The sequence below is a fragment of the Lobosporangium transversale genome (assembly GCF_002105155.1).
Source record: "Lobosporangium transversale strain NRRL 3116 chromosome Unknown BCR41scaffold_17, whole genome shotgun sequence".
NCBI lineage: Eukaryota > Fungi > Mortierellomycota > Mortierellomycetes > Mortierellales > Mortierellaceae > Lobosporangium > Lobosporangium transversale.
Window position 1 is genome coordinate 127,758 of NW_019028995.1, and position 26,117 is coordinate 153,874.

The 26,117-nt window shown below is 42.5% G+C and overlaps 6 protein-coding genes across 6 annotated transcripts; 3 read left to right on the top strand and 3 right to left on the bottom strand.

Annotated features, from left to right (window-relative positions):
- The first annotated feature begins 165 nt into the window (after positions 1 to 165).
- On the top strand, positions 166 to 7,256 carry BCR41DRAFT_380874 (SNF2 family N-terminal domain-domain-containing protein). The gene is made up of 5 exons (XM_022027281.1): positions 166 to 217; positions 309 to 2,239; positions 2,344 to 2,982; positions 3,077 to 6,507; positions 6,612 to 7,256. The coding sequence occupies exons 2-5, from the start codon at positions 488 to 490 to the stop codon at positions 7,240 to 7,242; spliced, it is 6,453 nt and encodes a 2,150-aa protein (XP_021881590.1). The 5' UTR covers positions 166 to 217; positions 309 to 487; the 3' UTR covers positions 7,243 to 7,256.
- Positions 7,257 to 11,459: 4,203 nt separating this feature from the next.
- Positions 11,460 to 13,884, bottom strand: BCR41DRAFT_352909 (hypothetical protein). Its single transcript, XM_022024041.1, has 7 exons — positions 13,693 to 13,884; positions 13,234 to 13,463; positions 12,880 to 13,057; positions 12,619 to 12,775; positions 12,465 to 12,522; positions 12,065 to 12,339; positions 11,460 to 11,933 (listed from the first exon to the last, which is right to left on the bottom strand). Exons 1-7 carry the CDS (start codon positions 13,783 to 13,785, stop codon positions 11,644 to 11,646), a joined length of 1,281 nt encoding a protein of 426 aa, XP_021881591.1. The 5' UTR covers positions 13,786 to 13,884; the 3' UTR covers positions 11,460 to 11,643.
- A 442-nt stretch (positions 13,885 to 14,326) lies between these two features.
- Positions 14,327 to 17,322, bottom strand: BCR41DRAFT_322162 (glucose inhibited division protein A-domain-containing protein). Its single transcript, XM_022021464.1, has 6 exons — positions 16,875 to 17,322; positions 16,444 to 16,776; positions 15,246 to 16,335; positions 14,916 to 15,122; positions 14,763 to 14,823; positions 14,327 to 14,662 (listed from the first exon to the last, which is right to left on the bottom strand). The coding sequence occupies exons 1-6, from the start codon at positions 17,212 to 17,214 to the stop codon at positions 14,498 to 14,500; spliced, it is 2,196 nt and encodes a 731-aa protein (XP_021881592.1). The 5' UTR covers positions 17,215 to 17,322; the 3' UTR covers positions 14,327 to 14,497.
- A 2,085-nt stretch (positions 17,323 to 19,407) lies between these two features.
- Positions 19,408 to 20,218, top strand: BCR41DRAFT_52805 (hypothetical protein; the record flags this gene model as incomplete). Its single annotated transcript, XM_022030891.1, has 1 exon — positions 19,408 to 20,218. A coding segment is annotated over one exon (714 nt), but the record flags the coding sequence as incomplete, so codon positions are not given.
- A 2,467-nt stretch (positions 20,219 to 22,685) lies between these two features.
- On the top strand, positions 22,686 to 24,494 carry BCR41DRAFT_421851 (hypothetical protein; the record flags this gene model as incomplete). The annotated part of the gene is made up of 1 exon (XM_022030082.1): positions 22,686 to 24,494. The coding sequence occupies one exon, from the start codon at positions 22,686 to 22,688 to the stop codon at positions 24,492 to 24,494; it is 1,809 nt and encodes a 602-aa protein (XP_021881594.1).
- Positions 24,495 to 24,796: 302 nt separating this feature from the next.
- Positions 24,797 to 25,944, bottom strand: BCR41DRAFT_370454 (Tetraspanin family-domain-containing protein; the record flags this gene model as incomplete). The annotated part of the gene is made up of 4 exons (XM_022026535.1): positions 24,797 to 25,054; positions 25,189 to 25,427; positions 25,544 to 25,594; positions 25,725 to 25,944. 4 exons carry the CDS (start codon positions 25,942 to 25,944, stop codon positions 24,797 to 24,799), a joined length of 768 nt encoding a protein of 255 aa, XP_021881595.1.
- Between the last annotated feature and the right edge of the window lie 173 nt (positions 25,945 to 26,117).

The window sequence follows — 26,117 nt, forward strand, 5'->3', positions numbered from 1 at the left end:
ACAGTGCCAGCCTGTCCTTCTTGCTCCAGTCATCTGAATCCGAAAGGAGTATGAAAGGTAGATACACATCCACTAGGTAGTTCACATGTCTCAGTGTCTTAGTGTCTTATATGTGACACCGTGTTCTCTCCCCTCTCTATCTATTGCTATCCTTATAGGAGCACCTTCAAGGCAACAGATAGTATAATGGACAACATCGACAGGCGAGAGCAGAAAGGTAAATTACAAAAGGATGGATACACGTATTGAAAGCACGTATAAATCTTTTTATTTGTGGCTGTTTCTTTTCTGTCCTTTCTTGTGATTAGAAAACTCTCACACAATCGCTTTTCAAGATCCATTAAAGTAAACCTTTTTTTTCTTTTCATTCTTCGTTTTTGCTCTTCATCACTGTCGCTCCTTATCTTGCTGCGATTAATCCCTTCTCTGCTACTTCAATATAGACGTGCGACATTGATGCACACACTAAGACCTAGATAGCCTCTTCATGTCCTTGGAAGCTAGCCGTTCTGCATCACCACACGAGACCGGGTCTGAGACCACAGAAAGGCTGCCGTCGTCTTCCCTCGCCAACACAAAGTATGAGACACAGTCTTCCTCTTCTTCGCATTCTTCTGCTTTGAGTGACATTCAACACAACCGCTTAGATCCGTCCACTCATACTCTGGATCAGTCTTTGTCAACGCCACCATCTCATGTCGCTACCTTAACGGCTGCAAGCTTGTCGTTGTTGCCCATGGAATCTGATCATCCCAGTTTCCTCAGCAATGACGACGACCTAAAGACTAACAATAGTGGGAGTACCGGAAGTGATAATTCACCGCCAACGCTGACATCTGTTTCTGGACCTAACTCTAATCATCCAGAGGAAGCTGTGGGACTAGGGTTCGATACAGTGCCATCACAGCGCATCTCAGAGGAAGGAGCTCAACGAGAGACCATACCTGACGATCAGATAATATTTACAAATGGACATGGATCTTCAGAACCAGCTGGCTTGTCAGAGACTGTCACCCCTCCTAAGCGGGGCCCAGGACGTCCCGCACGAACGCAGACTGCGACTGGAATCCGGGAAAAATCGTCTGATCTCAATAGTCGGCCAAGGAGAAGCACGCGTATCACAACTGTCTCATCTATTACAGACCCACCTCGTTCAAAGGAAGACTCTGGGAAATTAAACCAGAAGACTGCACAGCCTACGTCCATGTCTGCACATGCACATTTCGAGCCTGCTGAGCCGTTTAAAACAATCACTCAACGCACGTCAAAGCGCATCATCCGGCCCCCTGGAAAATTCCTTCACCCAACTGGCCTTATAACATCAACTGGAGATAAAGGTGCAAAATTGACGCCTGCAAACCAACAGCAATTACTACAGCAGCAGCAACATGCGATAGATCAGCAAACAGGGGATCAGCCTAAGAAGCGAGGACCAGGACGTCCAGCCAATAATACACTGAACTTAACGCAGCGTTCAACTGGATCAGCTAATGCAGTCTCATTCTTACCGCCCCCAAACATCCCCGCAAAGCGTGGTCCTGGTCGTCCTCCACGTAACCCACAGCTAGTAAAGGCTGCATCAAATCCAACCTTTTCGACAACCTTATCTCGAGCAAAATCCAAGCCTGTATCACCAACCGCAGTTAGGCCAAATCATAGTACAGCTGTCAGCGTCCGCTCTAATACCTCAGTATCACCATCCAAATCTGACACATCTTCCAGTAATGAGCCGACCATCATCCCTAAACGCGGCCCTGGTCGCCCGCCAAAGAACTCTGATGGAAACAATGCTCCAGCATCTGCTTCAACTTCCTGGAGGCATCATAGTCATCCGCAAGTTGTTACACCATTCACAACACCTGGATCCAGGTCTCGAAAACGCTACAGTAAGAGTGACGCAGAGTATGATGATGACTCGACAGGTACTAATGATCGCATTATGGAGTCTGGATTCACGCCTCGCAAAAGACGCAACACTCAGAATATAATCCCTGGCCATATTCAAGCCGTGAACAGGAACAGAGCATCAACAGTTGAAGCTATGGAGCCTCCTAAACCTTTAACACCGTTGGATAGGGCGCGACAAGCAAAAATTACAGAGTGGGAGGTCAAGTTGCACGAGGTTATCGATCACCATGATAGCTTGGTGCGTGAGCTATATCATTTGGAAACTTATACAACTACTTTGACATACGACCCAGTAAAAATTAAAATGGATCACAGTGACAGGATGTTACGCGTAAGTTATATATACATAGAGGATCTGTTTATTCCTGACAGCATTCATAAATCCATTTCATTTGCATCTAACGCATAAAATTAATGCATAATTGTATTTAATAGTTTCTTCGAAACTTTGAGCTGTGGTCGCAAGTGCCAGATCTTGTATCGAATGTTCAGTTGCATGCAGACAGAATATCGACACGGAAGAGTGCTACGGAGCAACGCGAGATGTTCGTGGACATGCTTCAGAAGAATGTTGAAGTGGCTCTCCCACGTAGAGGAGATATTCCTTTTGCATCGGATTTGATTCGGCATGGTCTGCATCGCAACCTACCTCTGCAACTTCAAAGTTTCGAAGATTATTTAAACTCGTTTGTATACGTAGATGATGAAGAGGTCACGCCACAAGAGGCAGATAAACGCGCCGCATCCAACGCAAAGCTCCTGGATCGTATCGACGCCTTGAAGGCTGAAGGTAGGCTAGGAGAGAAACCACCAAAACCCTTTGTGGATCCTGAGGTCCCCAAGCTCCACTACAACTGGCTCATGGAGCACATCATGACTTCCTCTCGGTTGATCAAGGAGGAAGGAAGGTTACAGATGGCACGCGCACGCAAGGTCAGTAAGATGATCACTCGACACTTTGAGCAACTTCATGGCAAAAGCGAAAGAGACCAAAGGCTCGAAGAAAAGAGACTGCGAAAATTGGCCAAATTGACTGCAGGCGAAGTTAAAAAGAAATGGCGCTACGTTGAGGGAGTAAGTACTGCTTTAGCTTTTTTTTTTTTTTTTTTTTTTTTTTTTATCTCATGATACTTATATTGGACGTTGTCAATGTCAATATCGAACATAGATTATTAAAGCCCGGCACAAGGCCTTATTGAAGGAAGAGCAAGAAGAAGCCGGGAAGCGACATTTGAATCTCATCTTGGAGCATTCTACGCAAATCCTGGGCGTTCAACATAGTACTTTAAACATGAGCTTATCAGGAACGCCGAGGACACCGGGGACACCAGGCACGCCGGGTCATGCATCGGATGCTCTAGCTACGTCTGATGTCCTCAGCGATCTACCCTCAACACCGCCCGTGACAGATGCTACTAGTCGGCGATCATCTGTAGCACCATCTGCTGTATCTTCAGACGCCGAGCTGGATACTGGAGACGCTGAATATTTTGTTAAAGAGGCAGATGTTGACGACGAGACTACGCTTGCGAACGAAGAGTCTGGGAGTGAAGATGATGAAGCAGAAATTTCAGGTCTGCAAGCAGAGATGGATATTCCCATAGAAGAGCTCTTGAAACAGTATGGCTATCAACTTTCTGGAGGTGAGGAGAGCGATGATGACGATGAGCAAGATAATAACGGTAATAACATGGACACAGACGAAGTAGTTGAAGCGGCAATATCAATAGAAGAAATAGGAGGCGAAAAAGATGATAACAAGTCTGAAGAAGCTATGGAGCCTATTGTCAAGGTTGAGGTGGATGCTGAGTCTGGATCGCTCGGAGCTCTAAATGGTGCTCTGTTAGATACTTCTATGGACATACGGATTAACTCTGAGGAAAGGAAACGGAAAGTGGGGGACAATAATGATAGTCAAGGCTTTGAGGGATTATCAAGCGCTCTTTTCAACCCAAGGCTGGAGTCTGAGGAAGGAAGAATTATATCCTCAATGGAGATTGCCAAGTCTCTTCCAGAGGACCTCAAAGCAGCCAGTAACTCTATGTCAACAGCACAACGTCTTCATTCTTCGAAACGTAGGCGGCTTTCGCTCTCGGAACTATATAAGGGTCCACCATTACCGTTTAATCCTTTTGATGAAGTAGATGACGAACGTACAATGGAAGAAGAGGAGGAAGAAGACCTCTCTGATCCAGAGGAGCTTGCTATCCTGATGCAAGAGAAGGATATGCCAATTGAGGATCTTCTGGACAAATACGACTACGAAGCCGAGAGTTCAGAATATTCGGACTCTTATTACGATTCTGATTCCGAGTACGAGGAAAACATCATGAGCTTGCACCAGAGAGCTCGGTCAGCTGATCCTCGATATGTTGTTACGTTGCAGGATGTTGCCCACAGTCGAAAGTTTCCTACACGGCCCAGTAGTGAGTTTACAGATACAGATACGGAGTATGATGATAATAGGACAATATCAATTTACGGGACTGATGATGAACTTTGCCTCGGTGACATGCTCCCTTTGTTGAGCCCTGAAACTCCTCCCAAAAGCACTGAGATTGACACATTCACGACCGGAGCTAATGTCAAGACCAAAATTCCTTTCCTTTTGCGTCATCAACTGCGAGAATACCAACACGTCGGGATGGATTGGTTGGCGAATCTTTATGCTAACGGTCTCAATGGTATCCTGGCAGATGAGATGGGTCTTGGAAAGACGATGCAGACAATTGCTCTCCTGGCACATCTAGCATGCGAGCATGGTGTATGGGGCCCTCATTTGATTGTCGTACCTACTAGCGTCATGCTTAATTGGGAGATGGAATTTAAGAAGTGGTGCCCTGGTTTCAAAATCATGACTTATTATGGAAGCCCAAGGGAGCGCAAGGAGAAGCGTGTTGGCTGGTCCCGTGAAAATGCGTTCCATGTCTGCATAACGTCATACCAATTGGTAGTCCAAGATCAGGCGGTATTCCGACGTAAAGCATGGCAATATTTAATTTTGGATGAGGCACACAACATCAAAAACTTTCGATCCCAACGGTGGCAGACGCTTCTCAACTTTAATTCTGCCAGGAGACTCTTGTTGACAGGAACGCCACTGCAAAATAATCTTATGGAGCTATGGTCGCTTTTGTACTTCCTTATGCCTAATGGTGTGTCCCAGACCATGCCAGTAGGGTTTGCAAATCAAAAGGAATTCCAAGAATGGTTCTCACATCCTGTTGATCGCATGATAGAAGGCAATGAACAACAGGATGAAGATTCAAAGGCAGCGATTGCCCGATTGCATACTGTTCTTCGACCATATCTGCTTCGTCGCCTCAAGTCAGATGTAGAAGCACAGATGCCAGCCAAGTATGAACACATTGTGTACTGTCGGCTTTCGAAGCGTCAACGTTTCTTGTATGATGACTTCATGAGCCGAGCGAAGACCCGTGAGACATTAGCGTCAGGAAACTTCTTGAGCATCATTAATTGCCTGATGCAACTTCGCAAGGTCTGTAATCATCCGGATCTATTTGAAGTACGGCCAATCGTCACATCCTTTGCTATGCCTTCTGCCACTGCGTCCTATGAAATCACCGAGTTTTTGGTTCGCCGCAGGATGTTTTCAGAAATTGATAAGGCCAGAGAATCTATCAATCTTGATTTTTTGGGGCTGGTTTTTACCAACAAAGAGGAACGATTGTCGAAAATGGACCTAGAATCGTATGAGGAGCTCAACGCTACACCACTGTTCTTAAAGAGAGCCCACGAATTTTCTATAGTTCAATCAAAGTCGTTGACAATCGGGACTCAATACCAAGATGTTCGGCAGTATTCTAGTTTGAGGCGGCATCGACAATTACTGGCAAGTAAGCAACGGTGGGAACAACTGGCATATGTCAACACAAATCGATGTCACACACAGGTCATGTTTGGATCCAGCTTGCTTGATATGTGCCACCAACCAGTCAAAAGTGCTAGAGGATGCTTCAACATTTTACAGCAAGTCTCGGATCCGCGCCAATATCTTGATTATACGAATGCTATTGCTCAGGCAGTTCTTACGAGCGAAGCCCGATTCCACCAAAATGAAGAAACGATTAAACGCTTTGCATTCGTCACACCGGCGGTCATAGTACGGGATTATTCTTGGGCACCAATCCATGTAAATCCTCAGCCGACCATTCTAGAGACTATCTGTCAACAGGCAATCCAACTTTTCCACCCAGTGGCATCATGCCTTCAAGTTCAGTTCCCTGACAAGCGATTACTTCAATTCGATTGTGGCAAGCTTCAAAAGTTGGACAGTCTTCTTCGGGAATTGAAATCCGGAGGGCATCGTGCATTGATCTTCACACAGATGACTAAAGTCCTAGACATTCTGGAAATTTTTCTGAACATTCATGGACATCGGTACCTACGATTGGATGGAGCAACAAAGGTGGAGAATCGACAGCATTTGACCGATCGATTCAACTCTGATCCAAAAATTTTAGTATTCATTTTGTCTACACGATCGGGCGGAGTAGGCATCAACCTTACAGGTGCTGACACTGTCATCTTTTATGATTCTGACTGGAACCCATCGATGGATCGTCAATGTCAAGACAGGTATGAAGCAATGTTCTTTTAGGAAAAGAATAACCTTTTACTCCACCAAATTCGTATTGAAGCTTACGACTATTAAAACTACATGGTTTTATTGACATGAATAGATGCCATCGTATTGGACAGACAAGAGATGTTCATATTTATCGGTTTGTCAGCGAGTTTACGATTGAGGAAAATATGTTAAAGAAGGCAAACCAAAAGCGTATGCTCGATAATGTTGTGATCCAAGAAGGAGGGTTCACAACAGATTATTTCCAAAAAATGGACTGGCGTGATATGTTGGGCGAAGAAGACCTTGCTAAAATTGGCGACCTGGGTCCGATACAAGCAAATGGTGAACCTCGCGATCTTTCGACGGTACATGGAGCAGATCTTGAACAGGCACTGGCCGCTGCCGAGGATGAGAACGATGTATTGGCTATGCAACAGGCTAAACATGAGATGGAAGGTGTTGATCAAGGAGACTTTTCAGAAGCCGGAGCCACTCCTAATACTGTCAGCAACCCTAAGGAGTTTAAAGCATCTAGTGCTAAGAATATTGAGGAAAAATCAATATTTAAAGAGACAAGTGTGGCCAAGGTTCAATTCCTAACTGGCGCATCAACACAGCCTGATGGAGAGGGAGAGGAGGAAGGAGAGGTTATTGAGATAGGACACGTAGACGAATACATGCTACGGTTTATGGAACGCGAGTATGGCCATTATGTTGGCTTTGGCGCGTCTTTTTTAATTTAATTACGTAAGCGAGGAAAATTCGACTGCTAACGTAAATAAATATAAAATAACGCGTCCACTCCCAATCATTGAATCATTCCTCTTTGCATTATTAATTACATCTACCCTTTCGTTTACGCACATCAATCCTCTCATTTATTCTTCTTCCTTAGTTCCAACTTCTTTGTTTCTTGTTATCTACTTCTAACACTCATTCTATTTTCAGCTTCATAAAAGGTAATGGAAGCAAATATGTTGTCTTATGAGTATAGGCTGTTGTATACGGGCCTTTTCTAGAATAACATGCTGTATCATTCGTCTCGTTGTGTGAGGTACAGTGTGGCCTGAAATACCTGTATATTAGCCGGTGACCAACACGGTCCTACCACACAATAGCGCTGTGTTGCCCTTCTGGCAGGGTGCTTGTTCTTTCTGGGATGAGTAAAGGCTGTTATATATAGGTTTTTTGGGAGGAAGCATGCTGTATCATATGGCTCGTTGTGTGAGGTACAGTGTGGCCTGAAATACCTATATACTAGCCGGTGACCGACATGGCTCTACCGCACAATAGCGCTGTGTTGTCCTTGCTAGCGGGTGCTCATTCTACTCCATGTAGCATCGAATGCTTTTGCTAACCATTGCATTTTTATCTTAGTTTATTATATCTCTAGGCAAGTACAGGATGTCCACTAACGTTCCCCTTTCTAAAGTCCTTACAAAATGGGCAAGGGGATCAGGCTACTTTCTATCTAGGGAAGCTGAGGATGCAGACCCAAAAGGCTTTGTGCTCTTTAGGGCGAGCCGTGCGATCATACAGCCTGCTGAGGTTGCTGTAGAGTGGAACAAATTTATGAAGAAATTCAAGGACAGTGATTCCCCTCAATGGACAGACTACGCAGAGAGCGCCCCTTTACTAACAAAAAAAATGGTGGCAAGTTGGTCAAATGAAGCTGCCGATAGTATGGTACAATGAATTATTTATTTTAGATGTCATGGGTGACCATATTTTGCTGACTATTACTCTAGGATCCCCTGCAATTACCATAGGGGAAGGCAGCATGCCAACGCCTGCTGGTCCTCAAAATGGCGAGAATGGCGAGGATGGTGGTGGTGCCAATGTCCAGCCAAGTCCTTCTAGCTCAGGTTCGCCATACTCTAGTGATATTGAGGCTTTGAGAAGCATCTCTGGCACTACCTCCAATAATACCTCTGAGACTACTACCACCACCGATACTAACACCATCCTGGTAAGCGAAGTACAAAGAGAGAAACGGAAGCGGTCAGCGACACCAAGCAAGCGAAAAAAGCAAGCTTTTGTTATACATGCAGTGGCACATTAAGAATTATCCACTTCATCAGATTCGACTTCTAGTTTGCGACAAAGATTTAAAAAATTCCAGATAAATGCTGCAAAGCTTGTGCTGCCTGGTCGTGATATTTCTTCGCTGCTTCCTGAGGCTTTGTAAGTCTACTATTATCATTATCATTATCATCACTATCATTACTATTATTGTTATTTATCTTTGACATGAACTAGGTCATTGAACGGGATATGGTGAGCTGATCAAGCGTCATTGGGCCTATCCAGCCAGGAACATATGTCGTATCTTGGCTCTTTGCGATCTGTGTACTCCCCTACCCCTCATGACGACCTGCAGCTCCTCACTCTCAAGGTACAAGCAATATTACAGAGTCTGCAATCGGAGGAGCAATTGATGGACAGTATATAGGCGCTGTACGGAGGCAGTATCGAAATGAAACGGGTAGTGAGGATCTGGCAGCGACTGTAAGTCAAGTTGAAAACAGATTACTTGGTACATTGACTTGCCTATGTCTTAATACCGCCCCTCTAAATTTATAAATAGCATGGAGATACTTCCAACCAGTTTTCAGGCCCATAACGAGCATGGAGAAATGGGCTTCATCTTGACTCGTCTACAATGTTTTCTAGATGTTGTGTTTGGACAAAGAAGCAGCTTTCTCACATTTTATAATATTGAACACGATTCTGGAAACGCTTCTAAGTCAGGACAGGAAAAGGGCGTTCGACCAGATTTCTTCGTTGAGGCACCATGTTGAGCCCTCTCAAATATTTTTAACTCAGAGGTAGTAGGTATTTTGGGTGAAGTCAAGCCCCCTGAGAAGGATCGTCGGGAGTGCATAAGAATCCATGATTTCTGGAAACTCACTAGGATGGCAAAGGATGAGATAAACTCCCAGATATCAAAGGGAGTTCTCAAACCAATGGTGATATGCATCCAGGTATTTGGATTCCAACTCAATATGTTTGTGATGACCATGAATCCGGATGATGGCCTGTATGTCCTCCACACAGCAGCAGAAAGCTTTCTGCCAAGGTCAATAACTGATGTGTCTGGAACAGGTCATGTCAAGGTACGATACTTTATATCTATGTCTTAGAATGTCTTCATTTTATTCTTATTTCTTAAACATGTCAAATATGTAGTCACTGTTAATAGAATTTCAAGACCAGCTCAACAAGACAGAACCCCACAGCACAGACATGCCTGATCCTCCTCTATTACAGAAGTTTGTCCAGAGTGATGTGATCTTTCCAAAATAGTTGGTTGCTTACCATATATATTTATGTATTTCTAGTTGTATTATTCATTTCTTTGTATTATCGCTGCTATTATTATTTTTCTTCTTTTTCTCTTCTTCACTTGGGCATATGTTTCAAAGTTTTTACAGGTTTGTACCCATATTCGTTACTGACTGATTCCAGTAACTATAGCTTACAAACATTACGTAAATGATTTCGAATAAATGATAATTAGGACGTGAATTGGATTAACCTTAATGACGAAGCGTAGCAACGCAAAATAAAGAGAGATCTTTAATAAGTGTTGCTAACTACCCGCTCTAGCTTTTTGGCTAAGATCAAGTGTAATAAGTGTTGCTAACTACGGTACTAAGTACTGAGAATTGATGATATAAGATGACAGCCGGCCCGATAGGCATGATGTATTTCTCATTGCCACTGCTCTTGATTTGAAGGTATACTACCCGATGTTTACCTCCTTGGGATTCCCTATTCCTTCTTGTCACTAATAGATTCTTGTAGATCATTTAATTCTGCCCTGATCTCAATTTTGTCTTTGATGTAATTTTTATTTTAAAATAAATAAAATATGTTAACACCAGTTAAATGTATTGTAGCCATGCCATTGATGGCTTTGACACAGGTTCCTGCCGCTGCTGCTAGTAATAATGGTAGCTCAAGTACTAGAGCAGCGCCTTCCACCAGCCCTGGACTATTACTTTTGGCGACTTCCGACTTCTTCCCACACACCAGACTAAGTTGCTCTAACATTCGAGTGTAAAAAAAAAAAAAAAAAAAAAATAATTATAGCAAGGATAATGGAGATTTAACTAAAACTTTTTTTTTTTTTTTTTTTTTTTTTAAATAGAAATAGACAGGGAGTCCCAGAAGCAACAATGACAATGCTGGAAACCCCTCATGAAGGGCAAGGGAAGGTCACTTTCTTTGCAAACGCAACTTAGTTGCAATATATGTAGTAAACCGATGTCTATCACTGTGCCTATATGGATGGTCACTTGATCGACATGACCTATCGTCTATCAAGAACGATCCAAGGTCTCATCGGAGCCTACCCAAAGTACATGAATCCAATCTCAAAGATACTCAATTACTCAGCCTGGTCAAATTCATGGGTTACTCTTTAGTGGGGTTCAACATGGATGAATACGACTACAAGTACAACACTGCAGCCACTCCGGGTCAAATTGCAGAGGCCTCCAATACCATGTTCTTAAAACAGACGGGTACCTATAGCACAGGCGTTTTTGCTGGTTTACCAAAAGTCGTCAATGTTATCCAGGCCCACGGCTATGACATGGTCCGTCTTGATGATTGCACAAATGACAAGATTCCTTATAAGAAGGACAACATCCTTTGGTGCCGCTGGATACAACCATAGCAAAAGAGTGTTGCTTCCGCCTCTTAGACTACAGCCAGTAATGAAGCACAGTCAATGCCTCGTTTGAACAATGATACCAACAGCAAGAATACCCAAGATAGCAGCACCACGCAAAAGAAATTGTTCAGCTTTAGACTCGTAGCTGCTTTGTCAATCTTGGCTCCTCTTTAATCTGAAAAAAATAAATAAATAAAAGATACAAAGAAATGGAGGCACAGAGATGGAGATGAACATAATAAAGATTAAAAAAAAAAAACGTTCATTATTAAAGCAATTTATTTATTGGTATGGTTTACAGTGATGGCGAATAAAAATAATAAAATGGTGCAGCATGAACAAGGAAGAGTGCTTAAAGAAAATACTAATCTAGAAAAGTATACAATGCAAATATGAAGACTAAGAGTAACTAAGTGAGAGTAACTGGGCATCTTTGTTTTCGTTTTTGTTAAACTAAATTGCTTCAAACACGAAGACCCGCATCGGAAAGCCTAACAACGGCATCATTCCCCACCACAGGGGCTCCCAACTCTCTCTCTTTCTTTAAAATATTGCTGATGTAAAACTCTCCTGCCTTGTACGAGGATCGCACCAATGGTCCTGAGGCGACATATTTGAATCCACGCTCTTCACCCAGTTTCTGGTACTTTTCAAACGTCTCAGGTTTAACATACTCATGCACGCGCATATGCTTCTTTGTGGGTCGCATATACTGGCCTAAAGTCAACACGTCTACATCCGCCTTGCGCAGTTCTATGTATGCGGATTTCCACATAATGAAAGAAATGAGGAGTAGTGTTAATAAAAGATCTTCAGGACCCATATGTGCTGATTGCATTAAAAAAAAAAAAAAAAAAAAAAAAAAAAGATAACATTGTACATACCATCCATAGCGTGGATAACTTCTGCCTCAGTCTCGCCGCATCCCAACATCATACTGGTCTTAGTCAGCAATGTAGGTTTAACTTTCTTTGCATGGGCGAGAACAGCAATCGACTGTCTGAATTTTGCACGGGGATCGCGGACATATGAAGAGAGGGCTTCGACAGTCTCGATGTTGTGAGCGTATACATCTAGTCCAGAGGTTGCAACACGGGCAACGCACTCCATGTCTCCTTGGAAATCACCAGTCAAGCACTCGACCAAGATATGGGGAGCCCTGTGAATAATAGGGGAGAATGGGGTTATACAAGATATATCAGAGCTGCTATCACAACTTTTTTTTTTTTTTTTTTTTTTTTTTTTTTTAGCTGATATTTCCGGATATTTTCAACTAATACGTACTTTTGCTTCAGTTTCATAATAGTCTCTGCGAAATGAGCTGAGCCACCATCCGCAAGATCTATCCAAAAAAAGGTAAATGAATTCAGAGTCAGCAAGACGGAACAGTTCCTGTAGTTCTGTCATCTTGAGCGCTTTCTTTCCTTGCAACACTTACCATCACGGTCAACTGAGGTCAAGACAACGTAATCCAGGCCCCACCTTGAAATGGCCTCAGCTGTGTTTTCCGGCTCATGGATATCCAAAGGTTTGGGCGTCTTACTCGTTTTGACGGAACAGAAACGGCATCCACGAGTGCATTCATCTCCCATGAGCTAGAATTAAAAAAGGCAAACCGGTGTAATAGCCAAGATGAGTTGGAATCCTTGAAAACAATAGGGAAATCAAAAAATGGTTTAAAAAAATGTCGCATAAGTACCATAATGGTGGCGGTAGCAGTTTGATGCTCTCCTCCGCCCCAGCAGTCCGAGATGTTGGGGCATTTGGCCTCCTCACAAACTGTGTGAAGATTAAGCTCTCTAAGGTTCTTCTTGATCTGTGTGTAGTTCTTTCCTGCAGGAATAGGTGTCTTGAGCCATTCAGGCAAACGCTGCTTTCTATCCAGGAGGGAAAGAAATGCGACCCAACTAGTGCATTAGTGCCATTGCGTTTCCCTTACGACAGAGCCAGGAAAAAAAGAAAAAAAAGAAAAAAAAAAAAAAAGCCACTAACAAGAAAATGCTCATTTCCGATCTGTGTGGCCTTTTTTTTTGCGCTCATTGAAACTACTTACAATGAACGCTTTGCTGGTTTTCCTGATGATACTGCTTGTGCTTGATTTACAACAGTCTCTTTAAGCTCCAGCGCCTCTTCCACAGATAGCTTCTGGTTCCCTCCTCCCACAAAGTCTTCAAAGCTGGGTCCGTTGGCAAATTTGTCTGTAAATTTTGATTTCTTGACCAGATCTGATGATGTGGCAGTAGGCTTATCTTTGACGACTGTGGCATTATAAGTGCGGATCGTCTAAAGCGAGGAGATAAGCAAAGAAAATGACCATGAGCGGACGTCTTTTTTTAATTGCTGTTTTGCTTAAAAACTCTACACACAAATATAAAAAATATTGTTGTATAAAGATACGTAGTGGTGTAGAGTCGGTAGAGTGTAACGATTCAATCTGTTTGCCTTCCTATTGTTGCCATATTGGTCCTCATGAAGAATATCATTGGTTATTTGCTGTTACTTATTATTTTACCATTGCGGCAGAACTCCTGACTAGTGGACGTACGCTACTGCTTGCGACAGAATAAGCAAACAGAGCCTTGGAAGCAATATTGAAATTTGACATAGCGTGTATGTGTATTCTTAATGACGGCTAGTGTAATGCGGATGAGTACGAGAAAGGATGCAGAAGTGAATAAACAGAAAGGAAGAGGATGGGGCAAGGAATTAACAAAGGAGACTGATTTCATTCCACCGAGTCAGAATTCAAAAAAATCTTTTTTTCCACGCTCTGACTCGCGCAATTGTTTTTACTCCACTCCAGTCAGTTCGGGATATGATGGATAAATTTGGCTCATTTTCATTTGATTCGTTTTGCAGTTCAACAAACCTCGCCCGCGCTCTTCTCATCATCCTCCTTCTCCTCTCATGTCACACACAATCACACACTCGGTCTTTTGGTTCCTCAACTCCCCGTCTTTTTGTTCTACAGGAGTATAGATACACCCATGTTGATCCTCCTCTCTTTTTTTTGCTTTTGAATATCACACCCTAATAGATATTTTTATAAAGGATACAATTTCATCTTTGCTTTCTTCTTTTTTTTGAATTCATTCAACATCTAAAAGTGCAGATTCCATAGTGATGGCCACCATGGACCATGATTTGATTTACTGAATTAAAAAATGATGTATATAATGTATATAATGGATGTGGTAAATATAGTGTACATGTTGAGAATCGCAATTGATACAGAAAGTAGTCAGATGTATACGGCTGTAAATGGAGAGTGTATAATACAGCGCAAAAACGACGCCTTTTGGACAATAAGTAAATCCTTAAAACTCTTTCGCCAGCATTTTCTGACGCAGACGATCCTTCCTGCTACCTGTACGGATGGCTTCTCCAGTGATTGTGGTCGCAGGCCGTTTCGTCCGCTGTACCCACTTTAGCAACTCTAGGATACTGGTAGGTGTCATGCCTTCAATGCGTTTTGCAGCACCCTACCGAACATACCAGAACAAAAAAAGCGAAGAGAATGTTATGAGAATGACTGACTATATAATTTTATAATTGTCAAATCAAGCCCGTTAACGCACATACCAAGGTAGCAGGACGGATGCGCTCAAGCTTAGAGCGATTCTCATTTGACAGATTAGGGATGCTACAGACAACATGTTATTAAAAACTATCAGTATCTTAAATTGAACATAGAATGTAATGGTTTGGACCTCAAGTATATTCACAAAAACTTACAGAGAATAATCGAGATTTATAGGAATCTCCATTGATTCATCACGCATAAAGGCCATGACTTCTGCACCTTGACGACGCAGGTAGACCGAATATGCTCCTTCAACTGCAATCTTGTTTTGTACCGCCGGATTAATTCCCTTGAGCTCAGGAATCGCTTCATAAAAGTCCTGCATTTTGACGTTGGGGAATCCCAGTATCTCGATCGCACTATGCATGCCATTTATATGGAATTGTAGAATCGTTTTAAAATCATTTGTTGGTGTAAGAGAGGAGCTACAGTCCAGAGCTTTCGCATGACATCATTATGCAGGCCCCGACATGTCTGCTTACCTTCGCTTGATGCCATCATCACTCTTGCCGAACCCATATTCTGCCCATTTGGCAGGAGACAGCTTGAATTCACTCATAAGCTCCATTCCCTTACTCATCTCATCCTCCATCTGCTGATATACTTTCCAGCGATATTCTGTAACGCACCCAGCCTCATAACCCTTGCGTGTCAATCTCAAGTCCGCATTGTCTGCACGCAAAGTCAAACGGTACTCTGATCGTGATGTGAATACTCTGTAGGGCTCTTCCACTCCTTTTGTTATCAAATCATCTACCAGAACTCCGATATAAGCGTCCGCACGCGTGAGAATCAATGGCGCTTTCGATTGTGATGCTAAACCAGCATTGATGCCTGCTAAAATACCCTGGGCTGCTGCCTCTTCATATCCCGTCGTTCCGTTGATTTGTCCCGCCAAGTATAGTCCACGAATGCGGCGAGTTTCCAGGGTGCGCTGAAGCTCACGGGGATCTACGTAATCATATTCAACTCCGTATCCACAACGCAACACCGTCACGTTCTCGAGTCCTTTGATTGTTCTCAACATATCAATCTGCTCTTTCTCTGGAAGGGTCATCGAAATACCATTGGGATAAACAACATCTGTATCATAACCTTCAGGCTCCAGCCAGATTGTATGAGCTTCCTTTGTTGCGAATCTCATGATCTTGGACTCAATCGAGGGGCAGTAGCGAGGTCCCTTAACAGTCTCGCGGATGTGAATCGATTTATGAAGGTTGTTGCGGATGATCTCATGTGTTTTTGGGTTTGTGCTGGTTTGATAACATATCAGTTGGTTGTGAGCGTTGGCGACCTCTGTATTGAGATACGAGAAAGGCGTAGGCTGCACATCTCCATGTTGAGGCGTCAGCCCAGTGTAGTTAATTGTCTTGCCATCCAATCTAGGAGGTGTTCCAGTTTTAAGTCGCGAGAGCACAAAACCAGCCTGAGCAAGAGAGTCAGATAGTCCAATAGAAGCCTCTTCATTGATACGGCCAGCAGGATATGTCTCTAATCCAATATGAATTTCTCCTCTTAAAAATGTTCCTGTAGTAATTACTATCTTAGGTGCATAGATCACCTCGCCAGACTCTATTATTTCGAAAAAATAAAAAGCGTGATGGGAGGTTAAAATGTTGTTTTATTGGATCAAATACTATCAGCCAAAGCGAAGTATTAGTGTACTGAACCATTCCTTACCAAGCTTAATGCCTTTGATTTCTCCTTGAACGTTATTCTGCCCAGGCGTGGGAGGCAAGATCTCTGCTCCAAGCACAATATCTGATACCGATCCAGCCTTGATAGTCAAATTTGGATATTCGTACAAGGTCTTTTGCATGTGCTTCTTGTATAATTTACGGTCAATCTGTGCACGTGGTCCATGTACAGCTGGTCCCTTTGATCTATTTAAGATTCTGAATTGTACGCCTGCCAAGTCGGAGATCCTACCGCAGAGTCCATCCAGAGCATCAATCTCTCGCACAAGAACGCCCTTACCCACGCCACCAAATGATGGGTTACACGACATTTCACCTATTGGAATGATCAACTTAATTTATCAGAAACAACAGAATCACAAGAAATGCAGAGACAATCACAATACATATTAATGGAAGAGGAAAAAAACATACCGATCGTATCTAGCTTCTGTGTAAGTAACAATGTCTTTGCACCAGTCCTAGCAGCTGCAGCACAAGCCTCAGATCCGGCATGTCCGCCTCCAACAACAATTACATCGTACGAAGTCTCAGGAACAGGAAGGAGAGCCTGAGAAGCCGCTAAAGTAACAGATCGGTATTGTCCAGAAATAGTATAGGGTGCGTATGTACTTGATGCGAAGACTGTGCGCTGCAAAGGCCTGACACTACAAGCCTTCCTGTTGACAAGTGTCGAGAATGTATTTCTGCAGGGCCCTGACACTGTGATAGTGTTGTGACTAACTATCAATAGTCTCTTTGAAATCCTGAACATTGGTGAATTGATCAAGCAATGACTGCCTGAAAGGAAATGATTGTTGAATGATGTTGCACTATTTGGCTGTAGAAGTCTCCAATTGATTTGGAAGTTGTTTGAACAGAAGAGTGGCTTTAATTATTTGTTTTCACTCCTTTGTAGAATTTATTTTGATGTTAAAACTCGCAGGATCCTCAAGTGCCGCCTTCCTAATATTGACTCACTATATACTCCTAACCAAATTGACTGGCATCAAACTCCCTTTTTCAAAGTCAGGTAGAAACAGACTTGTTATAAACAGACTTGCTTGGGAAACATCCACTGACTATGTGAACCAGATAAAGCAAATTTATTGATGACTACCTCTTAGGATTTTACCGCTCTTGGAGTGCTTAAGATTATCCAAGCCGATGAGAAGCCATGTTGCCTCATTTACCGATAGGAACCTAACTAAGGATCGTTTGAACGAGTAAGATAGTTCGGTTTTAACACTTGCTCTTATACTCGGGTAACAGCATATCTATCGGCAGGGCCTTGTCAAGGTCCGAAAGTAGTATCATAGGAGCATGGCATTATAAAATCGACTGATAAAAACAGGATGTATAGTTTGATGCGATTCGGGTCTATCTTGCTTAAATATCTTTAAATGCCTGGATAAAGGACTCTGCTACATGTGTATAAGTCATGAATAGTTCGAAATATCCATTGATAACTCAAACCTCAGTCCGAAACCATCGTACTCTTTGAGTTTTTTTTTTTTTTTTTTTTGCTTACCAATTGCTTGATGGATGTGTAGGTTGAATGAATAATGGCCTTTTTCTACGCTCTGTAATTTACAGCACTTCATAGAGGGCTGAGCGGTGCAGATGCAGAGAAGAGGCTCTAAATGCGCCTAGCTATGACAGATACTGAGTAAAATCATCTATCTTCGTTAAAAGAAAAGACACCAACCATCAACAACGGAGACAAACTGTGAAGGGTGGATGAAGAAAGGTATATTTTCCTGAATACACATGCAAATGGTTCAAATTATACACAATTCGAAAAGTTGGTTTCTCACCCTAATTCATTATGCATTCGAAACCATGTTTAGAATAGATATTACTTTGACACATGTTCTATCCCACATATTATAAATGTAACTATAGGTTCATGCAAACAAACACACCATTACTTCAAGAGAGGTGCGTAGGGATGAAGGCTTGTGGTCATTCATTCTCCTTCCCAACGAACAAATCGATCAAAAAAGGGGGGGTCTTCGCGCTCGAATCTTGCAACACAGGGCAACAAATCAATGAGGTGATTAGAAATGATGTCTATTATTGACCTCAATTATACATAGATTTTGTGTATTTGCTTCTCTTTCTTCTAATCTGAGATCTTGCGTTTATTGATTTTCTTCCCATTGTGGTACATGACATACGCCGAACAAATCGCCCTTTTTTTTTCCTAAGCCCTTCGTCTACACGACACAAAAAGTGGACAGATCCGAGATGATCAGATGACAATAGTTTTATACTACTCATATCGCTCGCGACTCGGCTAACTGGTTAAAAAAAAAAAGGGTTTAGAAAGAGATCTATCACATTGTTTGTATTATCATGATGATGACGACTCTACAGGATGATGCGTGAAGCAAAAAAAAAAAAAAAAGGTTTTTTGATCGATTGATAATCAAGCTCGTTTTTACAAGTTCAACTATCACAACAATGGGCTTGTAAGTCCAACTTGTCCCGAAAGAAAGAGGGAGCTATTTGTTATCTTTATTAATTGACCTCGTTACTTCTTATCAGTCTGTTCTGAAATCTTGCAAATGGCCCACTTTCACCAAGTGAAACATCATGAACCTCTTTTAGACACTCACCCGAGACGAAACATGAAGGGCATGTGGCCACTTTGTTGAACCCACCTCATTGTTATATGTGGACATGTATTCCTATCGCTCTCTATCCCAGCTCGTTAATCAGTGTGGAAGGGATGCCAATGTATAGTTGAGGCAACCCGAAGAATATAATACGAATTTTTTGCTTTGGATTCCCTCGATCGTATTTTCTGAACAATGATTGGTTCGAATGATGTGGGCATATACATATACAGTCCTGTATTTAATACAATTTAGTAAGGAGTAAAATAAAAAAAGACGAGGCCCTGCAAAGAATAGAACAAAAAAGCTGGACAATGTTTGTGCATTTTATAGAAACGCATCAGACGGGAGGGAAGACCACATGCAATAGTATATATATATACATTCTTGCAAGTCAGAGAGTGACTGGATATTGTTTAAGCAGTTTCCCCCGCATTTCGCCTTTTATATCCCTTTTGTGCAATGAACCCGCGCAGCAACCGAAATATAAAAGGGTCCCCTTCCTCTTTTTTCACAAACCGTGTTCTCTTCTCTTTTCCAAAAAAAAAATATTTCACATCCCTTTTTACAGCTTTCCCTCCATCAAGCTTTTTCCCTTCAATACACATACCAACTTTTCTTTCACAATGACTCCTGCTATCACTACTGCTCCTGCCTTGGTTGCCTCTGGTGCCTTCTCTAACAACAGCAAGACCGAGCCAGCAGCTTTTCCCTTGGCAATCAACATCCCTGCAAAGACTGTCGATACCGGCGATGCCCCCACGACTCCTCCTATGCTGTCGACCTCCGTTTCCTCTGCTGGCAGCTTTGATTCGTTTGGTTCTGAAGCCGATGAAGTCGATGTCGCTGCTGCTGCCGCTCGCTCCCGTCGTCAGTCTCAACAATTCTTCTTCCCTCACCAAACCAAGTTCGAGTCTGCAGTCCCTGTTGTCACTCGGGCCAGAGACATCCATCTGAAGGACCATCCTTTTATCGAGGGAGCCTATGCCGAATACGAGAAGCTTTACAACGCTGACTCTCTGATAACCAAGGATGGCCGCCAAATGGTTCGGTTACTTTAAGCGTTTAAACTTTGCTACCGATCAGAAAAAAAACTGTACAAGAAAAAAAATCCATGATAAAGCCAGCCTAGCTCTGCCATTTTCCTTATTCTATTCATAGCTCCCCTTTCTTTTTTCCTCATTTACTCTTGCATTGAACCGGCTAAGCCCGAGCTCCCATATAACTTGAAGTCCATTTTTTTTGTCTTGAATAGTTATTCAGACAATCCACTCCCTACTCTTTCTGCACATCCAACATCATTTGTATCTTTTTTTTGCATCCAGATATTTTGAAGATCGACTGGCGATATCATACACATTAAAAAAAGTAAAAAAAAAAAATGTTGATTCAAGCATTTGTAGCATTCCATTAAAATTGTAATAAAGAATTCCCTATAATTCATAAAGCACCTACGCGTTCAATGGTTTCGTTTGGCTGTGAATAATCATGACATGTTTTTTTAAAAAAGAGATGGCTCTCTGTCATAGAGTTGCGGTGGCCAATTAGAGTGCAGGAATTTATGGTGATCGCAATTTTATTTTCTGTACCCACGGAGCATCCAAAAAAAAAAAAAAAAAAAAAAAAAAAAAAAAAAAGAGCAAAACACATTGTAGGCTGTCTAAAACGATACTCCACTCCACTCCACTCTCCCTTCCTTTCACCTTGGCTACCCCAACATGTAGTCAACTATATTTACTACAAGCAAGAATGAAGGAAATAGCGTCATGGTCCAAGCTTTTTTGTCATTCTGATGTTATGAATTTGCAGTTCTTAGCTTACCCTATTGTACACGTACTTTGGTTTAATATTCCCCCGTGGGAAGAAAAATAAACTATTTATTGACCGCACGATCACGACATCTGAGTTTGGATTTACATGTATAAAAATATAAATATTTTATATACTTTTGATTCATGCACTGTCAGTCTAATCTAGTACCACAGAAAGATGAAAGGGCGAAGGCATGTACATGTATATATGGACGAAAAGAAAAGTATGGAATAAAACGGAATCGGTTGCCTTTATTTTTTAACACAATCCAACCCACCTTTGTTCTACGGAGCAAACTCATTTCCATTCCATACCATCTGTTTCGTGCTGTAAAACCACAAGATGGTAAAAAAAACAAGGCAAGGCGTAGACCAGCCAAACCAGTGGGTACATTTACAGAAAGGACAAGCAAACTATATAGAGAGTAATGCCCTACGCCTCAAACACGTTTCTGTATGCCTTGTTCGTATTTTTTTTTTTTTTTTTTTTTGTTTTTTTTTTGTATTGAACTGCAGAGGTAGACCTATTGTGTAATTACATCTGATAGAAGAGCCAAAAAAAAAGTCCTGGGTCCTTGTTTTTCTACATGTATAGTCTCTTTAGAACACCGTTCCCCTGTCCTATTCTTCTTTGATTTTACCTTGGAGTACACAAAAAAAAGCATACATGCATGGTTATACACTTCAGTTGGTACATGTACCCTTTTTTTTTTTTTTTTTTTTTTTTTTTACAGATTCCGTGCTTTTAAGGGCGAGGACAAGGGGAGAGAAGAGAATGGGAATACATTTGTAATTGCATGTCTTACCTTCTGTCGTTTCGTAAGACTGCGCTTGCATTTTTTTTTTTTCAAAACAAGAGATTGGATTTAATGTTTATAACAAATTAAACAGCCTTTTTTTTTTTTGTGTGTCCGTGGTTGGTGTTGTCCCATTTTGGAAGAAACTGGGGTATAAGCATGCTGCTTGATTCACGTGTCAAACTGTCAATTTTCTTTTTGTCGGATGATTCAGGAGCCGGAACGGCTCAATTAACATGGAAAATATCGGAAATTGTGGAAAAAAAAAAAAAAAAAAGGTTCGTGAATATACTGCATTCAGGTGAAAGACAGCCTCCCCTAATATCGCCCATTTCATTTGGTCGCGATCCCATAATCTTTTATCTAAAAACGATAATTGAACTGGTCTTAGCGACGTCTCACTGCCTGACGAACTTGGAGCAAGCGAGTTAATTGGCTGCCAATATATATACTTGAGAGTATTCAAAAATATAAGGGATCGCGACCAAATGAAACGGACTATATATATACTTTAAAATAAGTGTTTTTAAGGGCCCAGCCTGCAGATGAATATAGTCTAACTGAAACTCTGTGTAGAAAGAAACACGTACCGGACTAGCCAAAATGATTCTATGAATTGGTCAAAGCCTCAATGACTAGACTGAGATGGCAAATAATCAATTAAAATTGTCAGCCAACCATCAATGATCTTATTAAACAAAGCATGCCATCTTTTTGTATACGGGCAATATCAACTACCATTTGCGTAGTGCCAACGAATAATGAACAATATGCGTTTAGAGTTATCTACACATTTGTAGGTCGATCAGCTCTATTCTAGTGATCTCTTTAATAGCTTCATATCACAATAAAACAAACAAACATGTATAAAATGAAGCACCCTTGAATACGACGGTACCCACTTATCCATGAAATAGTTTATTGACGCCAATCTTCTCAATCGTCCTAGGTGCACACACTGATACTTAAAATATTCATTACACATCAGAGATACTCTTGCCCTCATCCTATACCTCCATGATGCGTCATCTATTGAGCATCTCATTTTCAATCCTCCTTGTTTCAGCTCTGTTCTTCGAAAGCACGTATCTAGTGCAAGCGATCCCAACCACTGTCACCGCTGGTGCCGGGGTTGGCACTGGTGCTACAATTGATGCTGAACCCGATCTACAGCTTTTAACCGGAAGGAGTGCATCCTTACCGACAGTCGGAGCCTTCGATATCCCATATCCTTTTGCGTCAGGGCCCACTGATTTCTGCGACGGTACAGCTACTGCTGCTTCTGCTGAGGTTGGCGTATCCTCGCCCTTTCAGATGGTTGATATTGAAGCCCGACATCCGAATCTAGGCCATCCATCTACTCACTTAACTGAGCTTCTAGAAAATGAAGAGTCTGGAGCCGGAACTATCTCACCTATCTTAACCACAATCCATTCAAGGTCTACCGTTGGCCCTTTGACTCAGCCCAGGCAGCAACAGCAGCCGCAGCAAGAACCCCAGCTATTTCGGCCGCTTCAGCAGCATACTGGTGGCGTTCAATTAGACCAAGACCTATCCACTGGCGAGGACCAGCAGCAGCGACAACACTCGGTTCCAAACGAGCGCGTCACAGCCGCAGTTACAAAGGATGATGGCGATAACGAAGGTACCACTGGCACCAGTACCAAAGGAGGCCGTTTCCGTGTCACTTGTTCCGAAGATGGTGCTACCAAAGGGCTTCTGCGATGTAGCGATGGTAAAACCTACTATCCTCTTTTCCCTGTATCTGATCGACAGATGGATTCTAAGCAAGACTTTGTTTCGCAATCTGGAATGTATCTTCCCTCCCTTGGGACTCCTTATCGACCCCATTCTGGTCCTATCGCAGGTTCGCCTTCTAGCTCCAGCATTGGCACCAGCCCCAATACAGAAGGGGGAATTGGAAGGGCGTCTCCCAGGCATAAGAAGCGCGCTGCCACTGGGTTCTCTGGATCAGGCTCTGGAGCCTTTGGCCCGAATTTCAATTTCGCTTCTGCGTTTGGTACGGGCGCTGGAGAAATGCCCTCATCGTCTCCCTGGCTGCCACCTTGGCCACAGCCACAGCCACAGCCACAGCCACAGCCACAGTCATCATCCTTAGCTTCCGGACTATCTTGGCCACTATCCACTGCTACATTTTTGAGTGGGTTAGGTAGTGTTGGAGCCGCTAATGGTGCTACAAATACTGGGATTGGTTTTGATTTCGGCTCGCCTTGGCCTTCCGGCTCCTATCATTTGCTATCATCGTCCCCCAGTAGTTCCAAATTTGAGTTTAATAGTGTATTTGGCCAGGATTTTGATGGTGACTGGAGCAAGTACGGTATTCCAAACCAAGCATCTGAGACTGATTGGCCAAAAGACTATAATGGCCATGGGCATGGTGAAGATTCGGAGAGCAGACGAAGCAAGTACTTCATCCAACCAGAATGGAAGGCTGATGCGAATGTTGCTGCAGCCAGCCAAGGCGGTGATTATTCACAGGCTTGTTACCATGATACCATTAAGACAAAGTCTAAGCGTTCATATAACAGTCTTGCTACCTGCAGCTGCGAGAAATTAGCCAAACGTGATATTCCAATAGGTGAACTAAAGGCAGCATGGAGACCAGGAGGAATGGATGGTAGCAATAACCCAACACCAGCAACGTTCACTAGACCTAGTGGACTTTTCCCCCCAGCCTCAAGCAGGAACCCCACTGTGATCCCAATCCCGGTCGACATTCACGCCATTGTCTATCCTGATGGTAGGATGTCCCTGTTGCCGCCTGGGCGAGGCAACAACGATGCTCCTAATCCGGTAGGCCCCTAGACACGATACGTAAATAAATAGTACAAACAACGGGGCTTGCCGATGTTTCGGGATGAAGTAAAAGAGCAACTCTTTAATGTCCTCACATGGCCATCATCGCTTATGCGCGAGTGTTTTATTACTAATGCTTAAATTGTTACATGTCTAAGTAAAGGAAAGAAGAAAAATTCACTATGTTTCTAATCATAATGCAAGATTAGCAACTAAAATAAAAAAATGAGGAAATGATGAAATGAAGGAATAGTTGGATAGATAAGAAGATGAATAATCGAGTGCTGGTCTTTTTGTTGTTGTTTTGTTTTTTATTGCTCCTTGAAGCTCTTCAAGCCAGGTCGTCCTGAGCGGAACATGCCATCGACATGGTTGGAGCACAAGAGTGTAGCAATCATAACAAATAACTGGAAAGGAGCCAAAATAAAGCTGAAAGTCCAACAGGTGTGCAACAGGTCGGCTTCATACACACTGTACTTGTGCTGGCATCCTGGCAAGTTAATCATAGGAAAGCAGCGCATGTCGTATTCGCCATACCAAGTAGGACTCTGATATCCACAGCACTTTAACTATTTTTTTTTAACATAGTAGGGACATAAATGTAAGTACAACACCATAACACCATAAAAAAGGAAATAAGACGAGGCCAAATAAGGACAGAGCAGAAAAAAAAAAAAAAAAAAAAAAAAGCGGTTGTGCTTACGCTGCGCTGGACCAGCAGACGCTGCTCGCGTGTGTATGCGTTCAACCATTCGTCCCTCAGACGAGCACGAAGGTGGTTCTTGGCGCGTCTGAATGCTATGTATCCGACCGAGATGTAGAGCGAGAAGACAATCCACAACATGATATTATACAATGACAGCAGCCTCCTGTTTTCTCTAAAAATACCCACGAATCCAATCAACGCACTGAGAATGCCAAAACTCGATCCCGCCAATGTGACTAAAAAAAAAAAAAAAAAAAAAAAAGACATGATATGGTTGAATATTACTAATGCATCCGTATTGCTAAGAAATCAATTGTTCCTTTGAAGTGAAGCAAAAAAAAAAAAAAATTACTGTAGACAATGTTTTTATGAAATTCCAGGACAACTGCAGAGTGCTCAAAACCTAATAAAGATCCCAAATAAAACACGTGAAATGGTTAGCAACTAGATCTATTTACTGTTCCCGATTACTGTGTACAGCATCCGAAATTAGAAGAAAGAGAAAAAAATGCCTCTAGTTCAAGCAAACGTACGTCCAAGCACATATCCAAGCGAGAATGTGAATGCAGCTGCAGAGTAACCCAGAAGGAGCACTGCAGAAAAGAAGAGGATCCATTTTGAACGAGTCCAAAGACGATAGAATGGTTGCTCCTTATATTGCTTTGCCCACCAGGCCTGATATGCCTGCCACCGTTCTGCTAGTCCCTCTAAGGTGGTGTCGTTCTGCGTCAAGTTGTAATTACGATCTGCCATGGCTAGATTATGGGCTGATGATCGATGCGAGCTATTCATATCTTGGCGACCATCATATGATGCTGATGATGATGACGTTCCTGCTCCTGTTCCTGTTCCGTGCTGTCCATGATGTCCGTGCTGTCCGTGTTGGGGCCTCATAGTGGAGGTAAAATGGGATGAAGGCTGATATC